The sequence below is a fragment of the Petromyzon marinus genome, chromosome 3 (assembly GCF_048934315.1).
Source record: "Petromyzon marinus isolate PM22_M1 ecotype Great Lakes invasive population chromosome 3, UKy_Petmar_22M1.pri1.0, whole genome shotgun sequence".
Classification (NCBI taxonomy): Eukaryota; Metazoa; Chordata; class Hyperoartia; order Petromyzontiformes; family Petromyzontidae; genus Petromyzon; species Petromyzon marinus.
Window position 1 is genome coordinate 15,343,099 of NC_133669.1, and position 22,131 is coordinate 15,365,229.

The 22,131-nt window shown below is 44.7% G+C and overlaps 1 protein-coding gene across 1 annotated transcript; it reads right to left on the bottom strand.

The window, feature by feature from the left end:
* Window positions 1-786: 786 nt before the first annotated feature.
* LOC116954974 (spartin-like) lies at window positions 787-22,010 on the bottom strand. The gene is made up of 11 exons (XM_032975872.2): window positions 21,730-22,010; window positions 13,517-13,645; window positions 12,557-12,748; window positions 10,068-10,145; window positions 8,332-8,634; window positions 6,818-7,066; window positions 5,611-5,776; window positions 4,594-4,824; window positions 4,097-4,258; window positions 3,526-3,616; window positions 787-2,339 (listed from the first exon to the last, which is right to left on the bottom strand). Exons 2-11 carry the CDS (start codon window positions 13,625-13,627, stop codon window positions 2,156-2,158), a joined length of 1,767 nt encoding a protein of 588 aa, XP_032831763.1. The 5' UTR covers window positions 13,628-13,645; window positions 21,730-22,010; the 3' UTR covers window positions 787-2,155.
* Window positions 22,011-22,131: the final 121 nt, after the last annotated feature.

Below are 22,131 nucleotides of genomic sequence, written 5' to 3' on the forward strand. Positions count from 1 at the left end.
TTGCATTGATTTTGTGAGGAAGTGTCATGTCAGCTGGATGATTTGTGATGAAGGGTTGTTGGGATTGGCCCGATGCACATTCCAGTCGCGTTGATTCTAATGCCACGATCCTGGAAATGTCACCTGGGGACACCAGGTCATTAGCCACTATCTACTGCTCGAAGGGCTGTCCACACGATTGTGCTTTGGTGCAATTCATCTCAGGAACATGATCTGATCTCATCACTCCATCGACAAGTAGATAACCTCTGAAAACGTTCTGCTTTGCTATTCCATAACCAGTTTTGTCTTATCATTCATCCCTTACAGCAGTGACCTGTCCAACGGCATATTCCGCAGTTATTATTGTACGATGTCTGATTTGCACTTGTCCTGATCACTGTGCTCTGTATTCAGAGCGTGCATCTCTCCTCGTTACTGTTCAGCTTTTGACGTTACTGCAAATATGAATGGTTAACGTTTTTGCATAAGATATGTACACCTACTGAATAATACAATTGTCTGTTTACATAATTATATATTCAAGTGTGTACATTTTGAATGAGTAATCGTGTACAGCATAAATACTGCAAACGAGATTGCCCACGACAGGTGCAGCTGTCATTTAGAGAATTGACCAGCCCAAATCAGTAAGCAATGTGTCAAATTCTCACTTTTTGGGTGTGACGATTTAAGAAATCCATTGGTCTAATTTTTACCTAATCATGTCCTGTTTTATTTGTACGGTTTCATTTTCTTCATTGGCCCTAGAGTATAATTTGCACAAAACGTAATTCATGTACATAATTCGGTGCGCTTATCAGCACAATTTTATTTATTTATTTTGTTTACATTTCCGATACATGGCGAGTGAACATTTGAATGAGTGATTTGATGCATCATCATATGCCTGTTATCGTCTATGGGTTCTCCACATTAACATGTCAGGACTGTTCATGTGCCACATGGTTATATCAGGCAATGTTACCAAGTGGTGACGTGACCAACTGTCATCCAGCTTCCAAAAGAGTACCCGGAACCACCCGATTCAGAATTAATGTACCCTTACACTTGTCAATTCTGAAACTATTACTTTCACCTATGCTCCATCTTGCACAACTGCTGAAATCCTTATTCATGGCTCAATTTCCTCACCAAACGATCCAAAATGCCTCTACCAAACATCACACACACACACCTTGAGACCTGATCGCCCCAATTCCCAGTGCTTCACTCCCAAACAAGTGTGGAAACATGCAAAGACAACCAATTGCAGCATCAATCCTTCCCACGCCATTCCCCAAGGGCCCCTCTTGGCAACGGTCGATCTGATGCAGCCAACATTCCTGTGGCCAACCACTCGTCCTTCACCCATGAGGTACTGGAGCACTGAACCTGGATAGCCAACCCAAGCGGAATTAGGCAGATGCTCTATTTGGTGTTCCCGTTTCATGCAGGAAAGCCTCATTTGGTTTCCTGCAGTAGTCTATTAGGTAATCCCATCAGTACCCAAATATTGTGAAGAAGAGTAACAAAGGAGTTCTGCCATGTCCCCATTGATCCGTTTGAGTGTCCACCACTTTGATCCGTTGAGCACGAACTTTTGTCAGTGCTAAAATTGCAAAAATCCCAAACACTAGTGAAGAAACCCCATTAACCCCCAATCCCAGTCCCATTTATCTTTAAACTTCTGATTTCACATCTGGTTCTACACATTACTCTACCAATGTTATGAAGCCACCCAAAACCTCATCAACACCATCAGAGTCAATTCAAATGAAAAATAAATATTCATTCTTTTTTTGTATTCTTTTTTTAGCTTGTGCACAAAATAACTAATGCATAATCTTATTAACTTAGTATACAAAACACACAAGCTGACGTGTGCAAAGTTAACTTTTTCCAGAAGCGGAACGCCTCAATCCTCCCAGAACCTTTCATGGAAATCGTGCTTGTAACAATTAACATGTCCAAATGTAGGAATATGGAGCTTAGGGTGAGTCAAGGGGTCCTTTGCAAGGGATGGAGTTTCAAGAAGAATAGAGGCTTTGCGAGGGACAGAATCTAAGGTTCTGATGGAGGGACGAGACCTAGGACAGTGGGGCACTGGGTGCCAGGGAAGGTGTAGGAGGCAATCTCAAGGACAGGGGTCCCTGTAGGATGGAAAAGTTAAGTGCTAGCGTTTGCGGCGGGGTTTGGGAGGGCGCGTGTAGTCATGCAGGACGGCGCGTCCCGTCTCCTTGGCCGTGCGTTTCACGAGGCCCTTGACACCCAGATGGCTTAGGTTGTAGACACAGACCCCGGCACTCAGGGCAGCTTGGAGAGCCGACTCGGTGGTCTCACCTGCTTCTGCACCATACCTGGTATGTCAAGTACATTCACATCTTTATCAGAATCTTCATCCGGGAGAAATCCGATGAGCTATGAAGCTCTTTTTTTACATGTTCAGTAACACAATGGGCTGGATTCATTTTGTGAGCAAATGGGTATAATGCATGGCCTTGGTAGATTGGCCCTAATATCTGTAGAGATTATTGGTTCTTTCGGTAAAGTAATGTAGAAGGGAAACAATAAAATAATAAAAATATAAATCAATACAATTCTCACGACGTTTCGACTGCAACACAAGCAATCATCAGGTGTGAAAACCACAGCAAGACAATTTGAAAAAAGTGGCGTTTTTTCAACGTTAAAAACACCACTTTTTAAAAATGTTCTTGCTCTGGTTTTCACACCTGATGATGATTGCTTGTGTTGTAGTCGAAACGTCGTGAGAATTTTATTGTTTTATATTTTTATTATTTTATTGTTTCCCTTCTACGTGACTTTACCGAAAGAACCAAGAATATGAATCGCTGCAGTCACGAAAGCTTTAAATCAAAATCTGTAGAGATCAGGACCAAACATTTTACAAAATAATGGAAAATGGGAAGATTTGCCAGCAAGTGAATCGGGAGTATTTTTGTACTGTTACTGAAGCATGATGCACATTTTTAAATGATGGATGAATCTCATGACACATTAACACAGTGGGTGCATGCACATTAATACAAGACGAGGCACGACAGAATATACAATGCACCGAGTGCTGCATATGCACCATACGCATCCTAAGTAGGACAACGCACAGAAATCGGCACATTACGCACACTATCTTTACCCGTTTTCCACTGGCACATCCAAGCCAGCATGGGACCCTCAGCACAGGTGGTTTTCCACTGGCAATGTGGTAAGTGCAGGTGGAATAATTGAGTAACTAGAATACAATCACTAGATGGGAACTTGCAATCCATAGGGCTACCAAGGAAAATAATCTGGCAGGAATCCAACATTGGTACATTATCAGAAGCGTCCTTTCAATCAATTATAAAGCTACCTGCACTTGTGCATACATGTTTGCATACATCAGTGTCTGCATGCATACTGTGTGAGTGACCAATGTGCACTCAATGTCTGTGCAATGCCTTCGGTGACAAGAGGGAGTGGTGGCGTAGCAATGCGCTCCGTGTCTGCATGCCGTGTCTGCATGCCGTGCGCACACCCTACCTGTGCTGCACTGTCTGCACGGTTGCGTTTGAGACACTGCTGGCAATTGTGTGAGCGGCCGACTCCATCCCCTGCCACACCGTGGCAAAGCCTGTGGGCCAAACACCACCAGTGCAATCATGACCCAACAATTTAAACCATGACCATAGCGCCTTCAAAATGTAACTAAAACATCACACACATTACAACCACAGCCAATTAAGAATATTTTTTACAAACATAAAATTACATCTACAACTACTATTCAGCCATGGCTGGGCATACGTATGGTTTGAGGTTAGCATTGGGTGGATGGTGTAGTCGGCGGAGTGGGAGTGTGAATGAGTTTGGCGAGTTTTTGGCTGCGCACAGGTGATGCGAGTGGGTTAAGTAAGTCGTGTGGGTGAGGTTGGGTGAATGTTGTTGGTTAGAGTGAGGAGATAGATGGAAGTGTTGAATGGATGGTTGGGGTGGGGCAGTTAGTGTAGGCGGATGTTCTTTGGCTCTTCGGCTTTGTGTATCGAGTCATGCGTGTGGATGCGTATGCATTCCTAAGTGTGTGTATGCAAGCAAATGTGTGTAGGTGGGACACCTTGCACGCCACTGGCGGCCACCACGAGGGCCCCGTCCAGTGTGGAGCCCTCTCCGGGCTGGGCCCGCGTCAGCGACTCTGGCAAAATGCGCTCCCCACAGGCCCGTACGTGGGGGGCGAGGCCGCGGCCCAGATGCCCGGCCGCCCAGGACACGCCATCCACTGCGAAACACGCGGACGGAGAGCATGCACAGGGCACATAAGGACAAACGTGGATTCATAAGCAGAATCCATTCGCAGGAAACATTAAATTTAATTGGATCGATTGGGTGGTGCTGCTACATGGGAGTCGTGGACATTAGAGACTCGGAAAACAGATGATGCACTAACAGAAATTCAGTAAGCGCAAGTATTCTAAGACAGCTAAAAGCAAATACTGTGATCGGATAAATTGTGTTCAAGTGACTCTTCATAATTTGTGTTTTAATATATTGCCATTGATAATGGGATATTGCAGACACTCTGCTTATTAAAAAAGTTGATATTCTTAAACGTACCCATGAATCTGCTGACAGTTAGCGCCCCTCCGGCCACACTGCGCGATACACGCATGGCTTCTTGGACTCGGGGGTCCACGGCAGTAGCCACTGGTGGTCCCCCGGCCGCACCCTCCTGGCCTGCCGCATCGGCTGCCTGTAATCGGGACCGGACCTCGGCACCTCCCCAGGCCACAGCACGTCCTGCCAGGCTCGCTCCACTCTCCAGTCCCCAGCTCACCCAGCCAGCACCTGCCAGGTGACACAGTTTGTGAGCGAGTGAGAGAGATGCCAAACCCCGGGTGTTGGAGCTAAGCCCTCAAAAGTACTTGTTGAATAAACTTAAAGTGTGTCCTAAAATGAGACTAGGCGATGCTCATCTCATTAATAACAAAGGCAGCTGGAAAGTTGGACTGAAATTTTTTTTGTAAAATAAGTCACAAAAAACAAATTTGATAAACAATTGGAGATATCTGTTGGAGAGCACAACTGGAAAATAACAATCTATATAGCTAGATCAGTTGTTGAAGGCAGTCAAAGTGATGAAAGTGGGTTGCAGTGCTTTTAGAAAGCTGAACACATTATCTACTGTCACATGGATCATAACCACAGACAATGACACAAAAGCTGAAAGTGCGCAAAGAGAGGTGCATATTTGAAATTAAACGGAGAGGAAGAAGAATAAGCGGATTATAAAAACATGCAGATTAAAGACATTTTTTCTGCTTAAGTATGCATGGGGAGAACACATTAACGCAAGCGATTATGGCCTGCTATCGAGACTAGGAAGTGAAGTGGCAGTCAATGGAGTGAATGCCCCCGTGAACGACCACTAGAGATGGAGGGTTGAAATTGGCTCATATGCAGATGGTGACTGCTTGGGGGAGGCATTTATCCAACAGTGGATTGATCATGGCTGATGATAATGATTATGTGGCAGTATGAGATGGACAAGTTCTCAGATACTGCTTTTGGACACCAGCACGTCCATTATAAGCCCTCTGAAAGAAAATAGGGCCCCCCCCCCTCTGACCTCACCGGTGTTAATGCCATTCGCAATTTTCTCGCTCCACTCCGGCACAACTGGAGAAGCTTTGGAGCCCTTTGCAGGGTCCCCTGGATAGCCTGGTGGCCGCGAAGATGGTGGGCGGACAGGCACTGTGTTACTGAGCTGCGTCAGGTCACATGGAGGCTCACGCCAGCGCTGGTGGCAAAAACACATGAGTGTGGTTATGGGTTTGTGAGGAAACCTGCGTTCACAAGTATAATGCACTCACGGTTACAATCCACATGCCTATTGCGCTGTTATATGCACATGCTTAATCACATGCAAAAATATGCAGAAACATTTGTACACGCGTCACGGTGCCCATGCCATGGCTAGATACATTTTGATTCCAAGTGGAGTGGCAAGAGCTTGAAAGGAAATGGTCAAAGGATAGACACAATGGAGCCATTCTAGATTTGAAGCTTTCGTGACTGCAAGAATCCATACTCTTTGGTTCTATTCGGTAAAGTCACGTAGGTAAAAATATATCGGGAAGACGAAACGACATGTCTCTGACCGAATTCGCGAGCACAAATCAGATTTGAAACACGGCAGAACGAATTCTTCTGCCGTAGCTGATCACTGTTACATCGCTGTGGGTGATCACGATATAGTTTTATCCGATACCAAGGTACTCTGCAAACCCATGGGTTTTTATCAGAGATTTGTCCACGAGGCAATTCAGATTTACAAACACAGACACAATTTCAACCGAGAGGATGGTTTCAAATTAAGCAATCATTGGAAAGATGTTCTAAATCAAACCAAACATTAAACTAATTTTCAATGGTACAGTATATTTTTTCAAGTAGTGGTATCCCAAACTTTCACAACAGCTTATTTCCCTTCACACCAACATTATGTAAACTCCTCCCCCCCACCCCCACCGTGCCGGTCCAGTACATCATTTTATGATAATTCCTTTGTCAAGGCGTTTTTTGTTTCCTCCCACACAGCTTAAAGGACGCGACCTGGGCTTGGCTGTCTTCACTCCAACGCTGTCCTCTGGACAGTCCGGTCCCTTCACCTGATGAAGGCCACTTGTGTTGTGGCCAAAACGTCGTGATTTTTGTTATTTTATTTTTACCTACGTGACTTTACCGAATAGAACCAAAGAGTACAATGGAGCCAAACAAGCTGCTTGGACCAGCGCAGGAGCACAAACAAGAAGGTGCACTCACACGCATGCACACTCACTTCATCCTTGAACAGAGATAACTGCAGGAGGAGGTCGTGCAGGAGGTCCTTGTAGTGATCCGCGATATCGGCTGACAGAACCAGCCCCGCATACACTGTGCCGGGGGGCACCAGGGGCACAGCGGGCAGAGTGGGCAAGGAGGCAGCAGGGGACAGGGCATTTGATTCCATGGGGAAGATGTAGACTCCTCCAGCGCAGCACAGAACTGGAGAGACGCCCGGGACGAGTGGATAAACCCACGTGCATACCTGCAGCACAGCGCACACGAGTACAGCACACACGAGTACAGTGTGCGTCAACGTGCGGCACATAGGCTTTCGTGTGTAGGTGGAACGATTACAGTTTGAAGGTGAAAGGTAAGAGTGTGTGTGGATTAGAAGTCTCTTTTTAAGGTAAAGAGAATAAGGACAGATCATTTTGTGGGCCTTTTGTCCAGAGATCCCATGAGAGACCAGCCTGTCTATTTGTTTAACTTTCCTATTTTCAAGAGCAATGAACAAATAAACTCACATTCACCAATAAGGAAACAAAGAACAGGTGACATTTTGGTAATGGGCCTTCTTCATAACACATTATTAAAGAAAAATCATTCTATTATCACATCACAGACCATGTTAGAAATGACTAAACACTTAAATGTTATATTGTTGCCTGTGCATTTCCTTTTAAAATTACCGCATTTGTCGTGGTGGGTAGAGATTAAAGCTTGGAAAGGAAAGGATGGCTAAGTTGTGGCTTTGTGGTCACTGATGGTTATAGGCAGGGGCTCACAACTGGGTGTACTTCTCACTCAAGAGATTACACTTCTCACAGTAGAGCAAGGTGGCCAGGAGACGACAGCATAGCAATGCATTCTTGAATCTATCTGCGTGAAGCTTTGAGCGTTATCCCTTCACACTATGGGTTTTCTACAGGAACTCTTGTTACCTCCCACAAAGATTAAAATAGAAATGGTCAAAGGGTTTTTAGACTCAATGAGGTTATCCTCTGTAGAAAAGGGATATCATATATTTTATGAGTTCTTGTCAGCTGGCACAATATTAGATCTGGCATAATTAGGTGAATTAAGTAAATTGCCAAAATACTGGAATCGACAGATTTTTTTTGGGGCCGATTACTTGGGCCCCTTTGATAAATGGTAGCCACTCTGACATCATATCTCTTAAAATCAGGAAACCCCTCAATTCATGCCCAGTGTGACCTCCCTGATGATGGTGATGACATCACCAATCCTTGGCCATCATATCTCATCCAGCAACACACAGGAGATCAGGCAAAATACTTTCTCCCAAGTATATTCCTGTTATCCGATTAGTCAAGTAATCAAACCGGTAATCTAGAGATGAATCAATTGCTTAAATAATCATAAAGTGCAGCTCTACACATGGCACAATGTAGGCCTGTGTATACAAATTAACGAGCACTTCCCCATTGCTGTGTTTTCCTTTCTGGTTGTTATTAGGCCAGGCTCCAGATTCGGGGAAAGAGTGAGGGAGTCAGGGCTTTGGCTCACCTGCAAGTATGCGGCGGGTTGTGCGGGGTCCCGCTCGGGGGAGGTCAGGATACGCAGACCACAGCTGGGTTGCAATGGGCCGTGGTGCGGCAGGGAGGACACAGAGCTGTCGCTCGCCACAAAAAAGAGCCGCGCGCCGTCGTGCAGCTCCATGAGGACTTCCAGGTCGTCCTCGTCCCCTCCGTCATCCTCAGATATATCGTCGTCATCGTCGTCAGCAGCTGCATCAACCACATCGCTGGTGCCATTACAGGGGCCATCAACGTCGAACTTCAGCGACGGCTTGCAGCAATGGGCAGATACCTGGAGAGGTTGGGACATGATCACCATCAACACATTCAAGAAGAATGTAATGGACCATCATCAGCTCCCATTAAGTATTCGCTGCCAAATTACGGTCTGCCCACATTGTTGCCAACCCTCATGGGTCCTACAAAGACACGATCCATTTAATTTTTGCACACAAGATTGTCTCATCACTCCATCTCCATGACGGTCATCCTCTGAGGTGTTTTGTATTTTTGGGCTGCCATTCCATCACCAGTCTCACCCATCGACAATCACCGCTTCTTGCAATGTGTACTGCCCAAACCCAATCTTCTCTATTCAGCAAGCATGATCTATTTTGCATGTATTCCCTGATCCACGTGTTTGTCTCACCGAGTAATTGGAAGAATGTATCTCTAAATGCCTACATGCACTTTTCAGGTTTTAATCCATGTTCTTTGTTAGAGTCCATGTTTGCTATCCACGTCAGGGCAGGTAATGGCACCAACTGAAAATGTTCTTCTTATGATAAATTCGTATGTTGTCTTTCATTCTAAAATTGTATTATCCAAAGGATCTCCATCCTGTTCTCATTCTCCTCCTTGTCATAATTTTTATTTTGCTTTGCCTTCAATCACTGTTGTTACACATAACTCTGTTTTTATATTTTGTTCAGCAGATTCATAGTACTCAACCTTTTCTTTGCATATACATATCTTTAGCCTCACTTTTCAGCCTTTTTTGTAAAGATATATATAATCAATTTATGTAGTTCGAACCATGGGTTGTAATAACATTTTTTTTTATCATCGGTGAATAAATGATGGTTAATACTTTCACCGTATATCCTTATTCTTGTATTACTACAATCAAATTTTATTAAAATATCTTCTAGTGTCAACATGCATCGCCTTGAAAATGATGTAGTTCCTTGTGGATGACAAAAAAAAATTGTGTTATTTTCTTTATGCCTTCTCATCGTTCCACCTTTATAAATGGTTTTGAAATTGTGAATATTTTGACAGCTTTGATGACTGCATTATTTTCAACTGAATCACTTATCTATTTAGAGTCTAATAAAAGTCAGGTATAATTATCCAATTCCTTAAAATAAGTGTATGAATCTGTAAACACTATGTATAAAAAAAAACAAATTAATAATATGTTCATGAAAAGGTGTATGATTGGGGATCTTTTGGCTATTGTTTGTGGGGTGGAACGTACTGAGCAGTGTATTTGTGTTCAGTGGTGCATGCTGAGATGTGTGCAGTAGGGTGTAGTGTGATATAATATCGACACATGCATTGATTTGTGTGGTATGTGTTGTGCAGTGTCATGGTGTGATGCTGTATGTGATATGAGTAATGTGGTATTTTGTGGTGTGGTGTGACACCGTATAGTGTGCTGTGGTATGTTGTGTGTCACAGTGGGGTGCACTGTTTTCTGGCATGGTGCTTTATGATTCTGACCCCAGCTCCTTGTCCTTCCAAACTCGAGTGTCCAGGAGGGATGTTAGCTGTGTAGGCAGGGGGCTTATCCATGACCTCCTGTACTCACACAGGGGTGAAGGTTAGAGTTCAGATTTCATAGACTAAGTGTTACCATTCATATGTTAAAGCTTACAAGTGTAATGAGCGACTTCCGCGACACATCGTGTAGAGGGTACTTATATTATTTCTCACACTGGGCACAACACAGGCCAACCTTATTCTTCTCACTCTGAGTACAACACTTAGATATTAACGTCTCTACTGGCTACACACAGCCGGTCACTCGGCGTGGTCCCACCGCCCTCACTCGGCTACGTCGCTGGCTGGCGGCGTGACGAGGATGGCAATGGAACCCCCGCAGGAGATCTTCCACGTGGCCGGACGACGTAGAGAGATTACCGCGAGCAGCGACGCAGCCCGGACCCAAGAATCCACCCACGAACCCCGAGCCCGCTCCCCCTTATATCTCCCCAGGCGTGGCTAGGCCCCGCCTCCGGCCACGCCCTCTCATGGAACCTTCCAGCAGGTTCCCGGAGTATCACGGCCAACCCCACCTATTACCTTTGCCCCAAATACCTCTCCCTCTCCGACTGGATGTTACCTTAACTGTGCCCGTACCCGTGCTTCCCTTTCCCAGCCAGCAGGTGTCATCATGTCATTACACAAGTAAGGGGTTAAGGACTAAGGCATATGGCTGATAAGTTATAATTGTGGCTTTATAACAATTATTATGCCAATTTGCCAGAAAAGCCACAGCAAGATTGGATGTGATTAATTCCTTTATAGAGTGGCATTTGACAGAATAATGGGGTACCCAAAGAAAATTAATGCATACGACCGGATAATACTCAAAGCTGCTTCGAGATAAATCAAACAGTCCAGTGTTCTACTGCCTTTTCCTGGACACTTTGCAAGCTCAAGTCTACAATACAGTATTTAAAAAATATATATATCATGCAAGTACTAACCAGAAGTCATAGATTGTACTTTTCATGACTTGCGTAACAGAATCTTTTTTAAGGCTTTGGCAGTGTCTACACTGCGGTATCGTTCTCCAGACAAAGCCGGCCTCACCACGCCTTTCAGCATCTATAAAGTGGGGCAGGGCTTCACAGGCCTCACTAATATATCCAAGAAATGTATTTCAAGTATCCATTTGAAGAGGACCCTCTCATGTTTAAGGATCCCCTACCTTCCATACAGTGTAGCGAGACCAGCACCAGTGCAGATAACTAAAACGCTGCCAATTACAGAAAGGTGAGAGGGTACATTTTGGATACTGCCAAGGCATGAGAAATCTTGTAAGTCCCTAAACCTCCATGTCTGGATGACCCACATTCAGGACTGAGAGGTACAGCCAGTCCTCGACTTACAAATACCTGCACTTACGAACCAGCTTCCATGAGATTTTTTTTTAACCTTGACTTGCACACGTACGTGCGCTTGCTTACGCCACCGTTTGTGTGTGGGGAGCGGCAGTGCAATGCGCTTCCAAACCGGCAACCCAAGTTCGATTCCTCATGACCAACACCAGTGACAATTATCTGAATGGGTCCTGAGGCTCTAGGTTGACTCAGCCTCAAATGAGTACCTGGTGCGGTGTGTAAACATCGCCCACTGGGTAGACAAAGGCGGCCGGGCGTGGTGCTGGCCACCCACCCCCTCGTGTGCCACGCCGGCCTTCATTGGTGCTGCTCGCCAACAACACTTTGCTCAACATCTTGTTAATCTATACGAGGGAACGTTGTCGTTGTTTGTGTATATACGTGAGCGTGAGTGCCCCGGGTGTGTGTGTGGAATTGTGTGGATTCATTACACCCCTTTCGACAAGCAAGCCAGTATTAGGATTCAAGTCAAAATAAAAGGTTTTTTTCTACTTATATTACTTTATTTTACGTTTCATGTTATTTACTATACAGAATTTTATACAGTGTTACGCACAAATGTACAATAATTTTTCTTATTTCCTGTTTTGTCGAACCGTAAAACATTTCCTAACACTGACCGTATTGGCATTTAAATACAGTTCATTATTGTGTTCCGACTTACAAACTGTTCGACTTATGAACGGAACTCAGAAATGGTACCTGTTCATAAGCCGAGTACTCTCTGAATTTCTGCCAAAACACACCAGGAGGTGGGGAAGGGGGGGGGGGTGCACACAGGACTCTCGACCAAAGTGGTGGAAAAAACTGAAAAGCAAGAATACTCCGAAAGCTGCTTCAGCTGATACAAATACACCGCCAATACAGTTGAACAAATGTTGCACGTAATTTATAAGAGTCGGACGATCCCATAACACAGGCCCACGAAGTAGCAACGGCCTAAGTGGAGTCGACCCTCGTTCGTGAGGGAATTTCCAAGGACAACGAGGAGCATGTGGTGAGAAATGTGATCTCAGTAGGGTCTCGATGACCTTGAGGAGAGATCACTCGGTCAGGTGAGGTGTGGTCAGTGGAGGAACCTACGCTGCTCGGTGTCATTCCAGTGGCCCCATCAGCTCCCAATGCTGCGAGACGCGCAGTCACCATCTCCTGCATCGCCACAAGCTCCAACTGGTGGCGCTCTTCCCCACACTGAGAAGCCGACTCCAGCAGTTCCTCGTCCACGCGCGTCAGTGCATCGCGATACAGAACCAAGGCTCGTGCTAGATCACCCACCTACAACCACACATGAGATATAACCTACTACAACCACACACGTCACATCACCCATCTACAATCACACAATTTACATCACTCACATACAACCACCTACAACCACACACGTCACATCACCCGCTACAACCACCATCACCTGCTCACAACCAGAAGGGAGATCACCCACCTACATCTGTACATGAGACATCGCTTACATATAACCACATACAAGACAAAACCACAGCTGCTGCCACATCATCTGGCCACAGCCATAACCACAATACCCTACACTTGCACATATATGTGCCGGGGTTCAAGCCCTCGTGTTTGGTGTCTGTATAATTCTGAAATCAGTTGTTGTTAACAGTAAATCATGAACAAATAAAAAAAGCATGTTTTCATAAGATATGTATGAATGCTTTGATTTAAAGTATTTGGTAAACACGGAATGAAATTTACTTGTGGTAACCTAATAAGATGTTGAGACATAGATTCTGTATTGGATGAAATATGGGTTCCGTATCAGATGAGAGGCATTTGTCATGTATCACATAATATAATCGTTCTATATATGATGGGTCACTGTGCTTCGTTGTTTACGGATGAAAATGTCACCATAATCTCTATACTCCGCTGCAGGATTGATGAGATGATTACAGGTGTTGTTAATTAACTTCAACCGAGAATAATGAAGTGGTTGATTCACCCATGATTAACTGGCATGAGTGTCTCCTGTGGTTTGTTAACTGGTGTGTGGCCCAGGTGCCTCACCCCTCTGCCTCCACTCACCTCATCAGCACTGAGCGCAGCGGAGATTAACTGGGCGGCAGTGGCTCCATTACCCGCAGCTCTCAACTCCTCCTCTTCCTTGCTTATCTTTGTCTTTTTTGGGGATGCCATGTTATGAATGGAGACGCCCTTCACATGATACGTACAAAGAGAAATAATACACACGTCCACAATTACTACGTACCTCCCCAGATGCCCTGGCTGGCGAAAGGAAGTGTTCCGGCTCAAGAGAGTAAGTGGCAGGCCTGTTCTCACCATCCACCACAATCCACGGCAGAGGATGAGAAAGCTTACTGCAGCTTTTACCCGAAGATTCGGACAGCCATTGAGTGTTGGAAGCTTGAGTGGTAGTGACAGATTATGGAGGTGATGGAAACCACATAATTATCCCTATTACCATCCTTACGGGGGAAAATGGACATCCAACCTCTCCATCTGTGTGTCTTTTCATGTGTCTCCGTGTATTTGTGAATGTCTTCATATATGTGTGTGTGTTTGTGTCTATCTCTGTGTTACCTGTGTGCAACGTTTGTTCATTTATCTCTGTCTCTATGTGTATTATCCAGGGGTTTGCATTTTTGTTTTGTTATTAAATTACTCTCGGCTATCCCATCCATAATTGTAAGTAATTGTCATATCTTTGAAAATTTGGCAGTTGATAGGAAACTGTTTGGAAAAGCAGAATGGGAAATGCTCTGGAATTTTTCAAATAGTAAGCATAGGGCAGAGGATAAGAAGTATTTGTAAACCCATAAACTCCTACGGAATGTAATACACGCAGTCCCCGAGATACGAACGTCTGACTTACGAACATCCACACTCACGAAAGAGCAGCCATAAGACGTTTTTCTTTTTAAACCATCCGACTTGCGGACGTGTTGTCGTATTTATGAACCGTGGAATTATATTTCTCGGCAGAGCGATGCTCCGCAAGATGTAACGAGTCCCAGCATCACCCGCTGGGAGTGTGTACGCGCATGCACATGCGTGTGCGTGCATGCACATGCGTGCGCGTGTGAAAGTGCGTGTGCGTGTGAAAGTGAGCGTGTGTGTGAAAGTGAGCGTGTGCGTGCATGCACATGCATGTGTGTGTGTGAAAGTGAGTGTGTGTGTGAAAGTGAGTGTGTGAAAGTGAGTGTGTGTGAAAGTGAGTGTGTGTGTGTGAAAGTGAGTGTGTGTGTGTGAAAGTGAGTGTGTGTGTGAAAGTGAGTGTGAAAGTGAGTGTGTGTGTGAAAGTGTGTGTGTGTGCGCCCGCGTGCGTGCGTGCTCCTGTGTGTGCAATTGTGGGGACTCATTATGCCCCTTCCTACAAGCAAGCCAGCATCAGGATTCAAAGTTAAAATAAAACAGATTTACTTTTGCCCATGTTATTTTATGTTTTTATTTACCATATACAGTGCTTGTTTGTTTCACACTTAACTTCTAATTTAGCAATCTTTGGAAGAACGTAATCAACCAGGCTATGCGTTAAGTGTGTGCTAACCGACTCCCTGTGTTGCATTGCATTACACTTCCTAATTTTACTCAATTAGATTTCTACCGTGCTTGTTCCGTGCTTGTTTACGAGTCCATTCTCTCCTCCGGCCGCTACGGGGGCAGTAATACTGGTAGGAAACGTAGTGGACTGGAAGCCCAACCGGGATTAATTCTCACAGGAGGCAGGGGATTAATTGTGTATGTCTGTGGATGTCTGTCCACGTGTATCCGGATACCCGGATATATAAAAAACATCGCCACCTAGCGCCCATTTACACTGGTACTGGTAGGAAACGTAGTGGACTGGAAGCCCAACCGGGATTAATTCTCACAGGAGGCAGGGGATTAATTGTGTATGTCTGTGATGTCTGTCCACGTGTATCCGGACATTCAAATATAAAAAAAATGGGAGGGGTGGGGCTGGGTGGAGAGAGGAGGGTGGGGAGGGGCTGGGTGGGGAGGGTGGGGCTGGGTGGGGTGGGGAGGGGCTGGTCACCCCGTGGTGCCTTATAAAACTCAACGTTTAACCTACTCACGCCGGCTTGTGCCCGTCCTCACAGTCGGGCATATTTGCGGAATACACCACGTGGTGCCGCCGTTGACCCTGGCCATTGACCGAGCAACCAACGTTCCTACCAGCCCCCTCCGCAGGAATGTGTTTCCACACAACGCTCTGTGCTTGTTTGTTTGTTTAGAAGTCCAGAGTCCAGCTCGTCCGTCCCCCTATGGGCAGGAATTCCACACAACTCCTCCTCTGACCCCCCTCCCCGTCTCTATTTAAGGCCTCGACACAGAGACGTCGTCTTTCTGTGTGTCTATGTTGTGTCTCTCTCTCTCTCTCTCTGTCTCCGTGTCTATGTTTTGTCTGTTGACCGTTTTGTTGGCCGACTCTCTGTGTAGTATTGCATTATATTTCCAAGTTTACTAGGTTTGTTTTCTCATTCATTTGTACCCGACGATGGCTGCTTGTGTTGCAATCGAAACGTCGTATTATATTGTTTAATTAAATTTTCTTTCTACGTGACTTTACCGAAAGAACCAAAGAGTGAGTATATACAATACGTATTGCAGCATTGCATGCAAATGTATATTTTGGTTATTATTCATGAGTTTAACAATGTGTCCCTTTTTATTGAACCATAACACGTTTTATAACACTGACCATGTGTACAATTAAATATTGAGTTCTGAGGAATGGGGCCGTCCATAAATTACGTGACGCACCTAGGGGGGGTGGGGGGTTAGACATTTGTGACGATGTGTGACGAGGTGGGGGATTGAGAAATGTGACGTCACATCAAAATGCGCAACTTTAAATAAATATAGAATTGTTATAACACTAATTGTTATAACAACACTCCTACAACATCAGAGTGCAGCGCCACATTAAATACGCACTACAATGACAACAGTTTAAAGCGATTTGAAGCATGTTTTATTTTTTTTGGGGGGGGGGGCAGAGCTTTGTGACGTCATATTTGTGGGGGGAGGCTGATTTTTTGTGACGCCGTGTGACGAGGGGGGGAGGGGGTCAAAATCGTCCAAAATCGCGTGACGTCATTTATGGACGGCCCCTAAGTGGAAATCCACTTACGGCGGAACTCTTGAACGTAACCCACTTGTAAATCGAGGACCGCCCATGTTCGTATATAATGAGCCCAGGAAAAGCGGAGTTATTCTGCACCTGCTGTGGCATGGAAACAATAAACTATTCTGGGGGAAAGCCGACACGTGTTGAACTATTCTGGGAGAATGTATTGTAGTACTGGCCCATGCCGACAACTGCTTATTGTATCGTTTTGGCATTAATATGTTCATGCCAACGTCACTTAATCACCCCTACAATGCGTTTCCAATTAGAGGTGATGTGTACGTGTGTGTGTGCGTGTGCGAATGTGCGTGTGTTAGTGCGACAAGCGCGTTAACTGGAATCGGATGAGACACATGGGGTCAGGTTGGACAGCGGCTGGGTGGATGCTGCAAGAGTTGACTCTTTACCCAATTGCTTATTGCTCATACCACACACGAGGACAGGGATCAGGCCTGCGGGTGGCGATAGTGGCGCTTATTACGTGTGGGTCAGACACGACACACACATTCATGTGGTGTTGTTTTTTTACACACAACGCGTACAAACACTCATACACACAATGGCGTTATGTACACACGTATGTACTCTACCATACACTTACAAAGTGCAGTACCGTGTTGTTGTGTGCTGTACCATTAAACAAAAAGATACGCAGAAAGTAAATGGGCACATGGACACATTGTATACAAACTACCGGTATGTAAATTTAGACTGACGTATACCCACTCGCGTGTGTATGTGAACACATGTACACGCGATACTGACAACGCATTCATTCGTACATATACACTTGACACACGTGCACACAGTCAATCCGTTCATATATACAGCATACATGTCAACCCATACCGTTGACCCCTATCCCTGTACAGGGAAATTGAATTCAGGTTCATACGACGTACAACCGTTTAAATCCCAGCAAAACATGTTTGTGTCTATTCGTTTGTGTTTGTTAGTTTGTGTTTGTTAGTTTGTGTTTGTTAGTTTGTGTTTGTTGGTTTGTGTTTCTCCCCTGTGATGGGACTTTGTAGGATGAACGTTGAGATTTATAAGTAGGGGGCACGGGGTGACCAGTAAGGTCTGAATTGGTCTGTAATAAGTTAGGGGCACTGATGAGGGGTTCACAGTACAATGATAAACCTGAATAGACAGTTACAATGTTGTGGTAAGTGCTGTTCGTGAGCACCTATTAAGGACTACACGAGAGATGGGTAATGTGTCTAAAGCCACGCCCGGCCGCCTTTGTCTCCCCAGTGTCCCAGTGACGCTTCCAACACCGCACCAGGCACAACACAGTGGCAGTACTTCAAGTCTGAAAACGACCGACAGAGGAGAGGGCCATGAGCCGGCTCGGGCATCATTCTCCACTCTCGTTACCACCTTCTTGCAGTGCAGTACAACAAAACCCCGACCGCGCAGTTATCCCCTCGGTCACAGCACTCGGTCCATTGTCAAAGCTGTGCAGTGAACGGACATCACAATAGTTCAAACACAATGCCACGCAATACAACAGAATACCGGTGCCAGACGTCGGTAGAAGTAAATGTCGGGGGATAGATCTCGGGACAACACGATAATCGCTGCCACTCGAACAGAGAGCTTTAAATCTAGAATTAAATCTAGAAGAGAGGCCAATTCCCGTACTATCCCGGACAGGTGGCAACCCTTTTTCGCCACCGATGTTGGCCGTGGCAGGGAATTGAAACCCGCACACAAAGACAAAGATCCCCCGTGTAGCCTTTAACAGACCCGTAGGGGCAAGTGCTGTCAGCGAGCAGCACCTATTAAGGCCGGAACGGTACACGAGGGGGTGGGTGGCCAGCAACCACGCCCGGCCGCCTTTGTCTCCCCAGTGGCGATGTTTACTACACACCGCACCAGGTACTCATTTGAGGCTGGGTCGACCTAGGGGAGGACCAGTTCAGTATAAATATATATACACACACACACTCTCATAGCTACGCATATCCATATACTATACACACTCATACCCATACACAACCACACATCATGTAACAGAACAAGCACAGTACTGCGTGGTCATGAAACTATCACACAATCACACGTGCAAGCAAGTGAACACACGTACAGTCGCAGTACTCTACACGCAGCACGGTGTGTGTGTGTAGTGACACTCGTACACATTACAAAACAATCACAAACACACTGGTCACACACACACACACGGCATTGTAAGCACGCACTACACAGAACTGTTCACGTGATTATACACACGATACAAGACTGGACACGCACTCCATATATAATCACGACTGTACACGCAGTACTGTACGCAAGATTGTACAAACACTATACACGTATAAGATTGTACACACACACACGATTGTACACCCGCACCTCCGATGTGCACGGTTGGCTACGTACGATGGGAAAGATGTTCAACGTACGTACACATGAGGGTACACACACGAGTGTACACACTATACATACACACACTATACATACACACACACATGATTGTACACACTATACATACACACACACATGATTGTACACACTATACATACACACACACATGATTGTACACACTATACATACACACACGATTGTACACAGTATACACACACACACGATTGTACACACTATACATACACACACATGATTGTACACACTATACATACACACACATGATTGTACACACTATACATATACACACACGATTGTACACACTATACATACACACACACACGATTGTACACACTATACATACACACACATGATTGTACACACTATACATACACACACATGATTGTACACACTATACATACATACACACACGATTGTACACACTATACATACATACACACACGATTGTACACACTATACATACATACACCCACGATTGTACACACTATACATACACACACGATTGTACACACTATACATACACACACGATTGTACACACTATACATACACACACGATTGTACACAGTATACATACACACACGATTGTACACACTATACACACACATGATTGTACACACTATACATACACACACATGATTGTACACACTATACATATACACACGATTGTACACACTATACATATACACACACACACGATTGTACACACTATACATACACACACACACGATTGTACACACTATACATACACACACACACACGATTGTACACACTATACATACACACACACGATTGTACACACTATACATACACACACACGATTGTACACACTATACATACACACACATGATTGTACACACTATACATACACACACGATTGTACACACTATACATATACACACGTGTACACACTATACATATATACACACATGATTGTACACACTATACATATATACACACATGATTGTACACACTATACATACACACACACACGATTGTACACACTATACATATATACACACATGATTGTACACACTATACATATATACACACATGATTGTACACACTATACATATATACACACATGATTGTACACACTATACATACACACACACCCACGATTGTACACACTATACATACACACACGATTGTACACACTATACATACACACACACGATTGTACACACTATACATATACACACACATGATTGTACACAGTCTACATACACACACGATTGTACACACTATACATACACACACGATTGTACACACTATACATACACACGTGTACACACTATACATATATACACACATGATTGTACACACTATACATATATACACACATGATTGTACACACTATACATATATACACACATGATTGTACACACTATACATATATACACACATGATTGTACACACTATACATACACACACAGACGATTGTACACACTGTACATATATACACACATCATTGTACACACTATACATACACACACATGACTGTACACACTATACATACACATACACACACACACGAGTGTACACACTATACATACACACACACGAGTGTACACACTATACATACACACACACGAGTGTACACACTATACATACACACACACGAGTGTACACACTATACATACACACACACGAGTGTACACCACTATACATACACACACACGAGTGTACACCACTATACATACACACACACGAGTGTACACACTATACATACACACACACGAGTGTACACACTATACATACACACACACGAGTGTACACACTATACATACACACACGAGTGTACACACTATACATACACACACGAGTGTACACACTATACATACACACACGAGTGTACACACTATACATACACACACGAGTGTACACACTATACATACACACACGAGTGTACACACTATACATACACACACACACACACGAGTGTACACACTATACATACACATACACACACACGAGTGTACACACTATACATACACATACACACACGAGTGTACACACTATACATACACACACGATTGTACACACTATACATATACACACGAGTGTACACACTATACATACACACACGTGTACACACTATACATATATACACACATGATTGTACACACTATACATACACACACTATACATATACACACTATACATATACACACTATACATACACACACTATACATACACACACACGAGTGTACACACTATACATACACACGATTGTACACACTTTACATATATACACACACATGATTGTACACACTATACATACACACACGTGTACACACTATACATATATACACACACATGATTGTACACACTATACATACACACACTATACATACACACACTATACATATACACACACTATACATATACACACTATACATACACACACTATACATATACACACGCACGTGTACACAGATTTGTAGACACGCCAGTACAAGCCCCTGATGGCGCCGCAAACCCGTCAACCCCTCATCAGTGCCTACCTTATTACAGACTAATTCAGACCTTTTTAGTCACCCCCGTACCCTTATAAACCACAACGTTGATCCTACAAAGTCCCATCACAAGCGAGAAACACAAACGAATGGTCGTATGGACTTGAAAATGCAATGTCCCCGTACAAGACTACGGGGTTTAATTACAGAGCTAAGTGTGGACACGGTACGGCACCGCCAACTTTCCACTGTCACAACATCGCGGGCGGCGGGCTGAGCGCACCGGCTACGCAGCCTCACCTCGGCGACAGGATTTATTTTGAGGATTTCTTTTCTCCGTCGCTTTGCCTCCCCCCAACTTCCCCTCACAAGCAGAGGCACGCACGAGCTTCGGTCGCCTTCGACGGAACGCGATTACGGTCGGAAGATGTTTCTAAATTACAGCTCCACAAGAAGGCAAAACGAACCGGCAGCCTCCTCCGACACCCACGCGGGCGCTCGTCAATGAACGTTTAAAGGGAAAGCGCGCGGCGCGCCATGACGTCATGTGTCAGACACCGCGCGATGACGCCATCCGTGCTACGTTCGTTGCATGAAAATAAACGCCACGTGACGCCACCGTGCTCCGTTCGTGAACATTAATGGGACGAGATGACGTCATGCATCAGACCGCGTGACGACCCCCACAGCGCTCCGTTGATG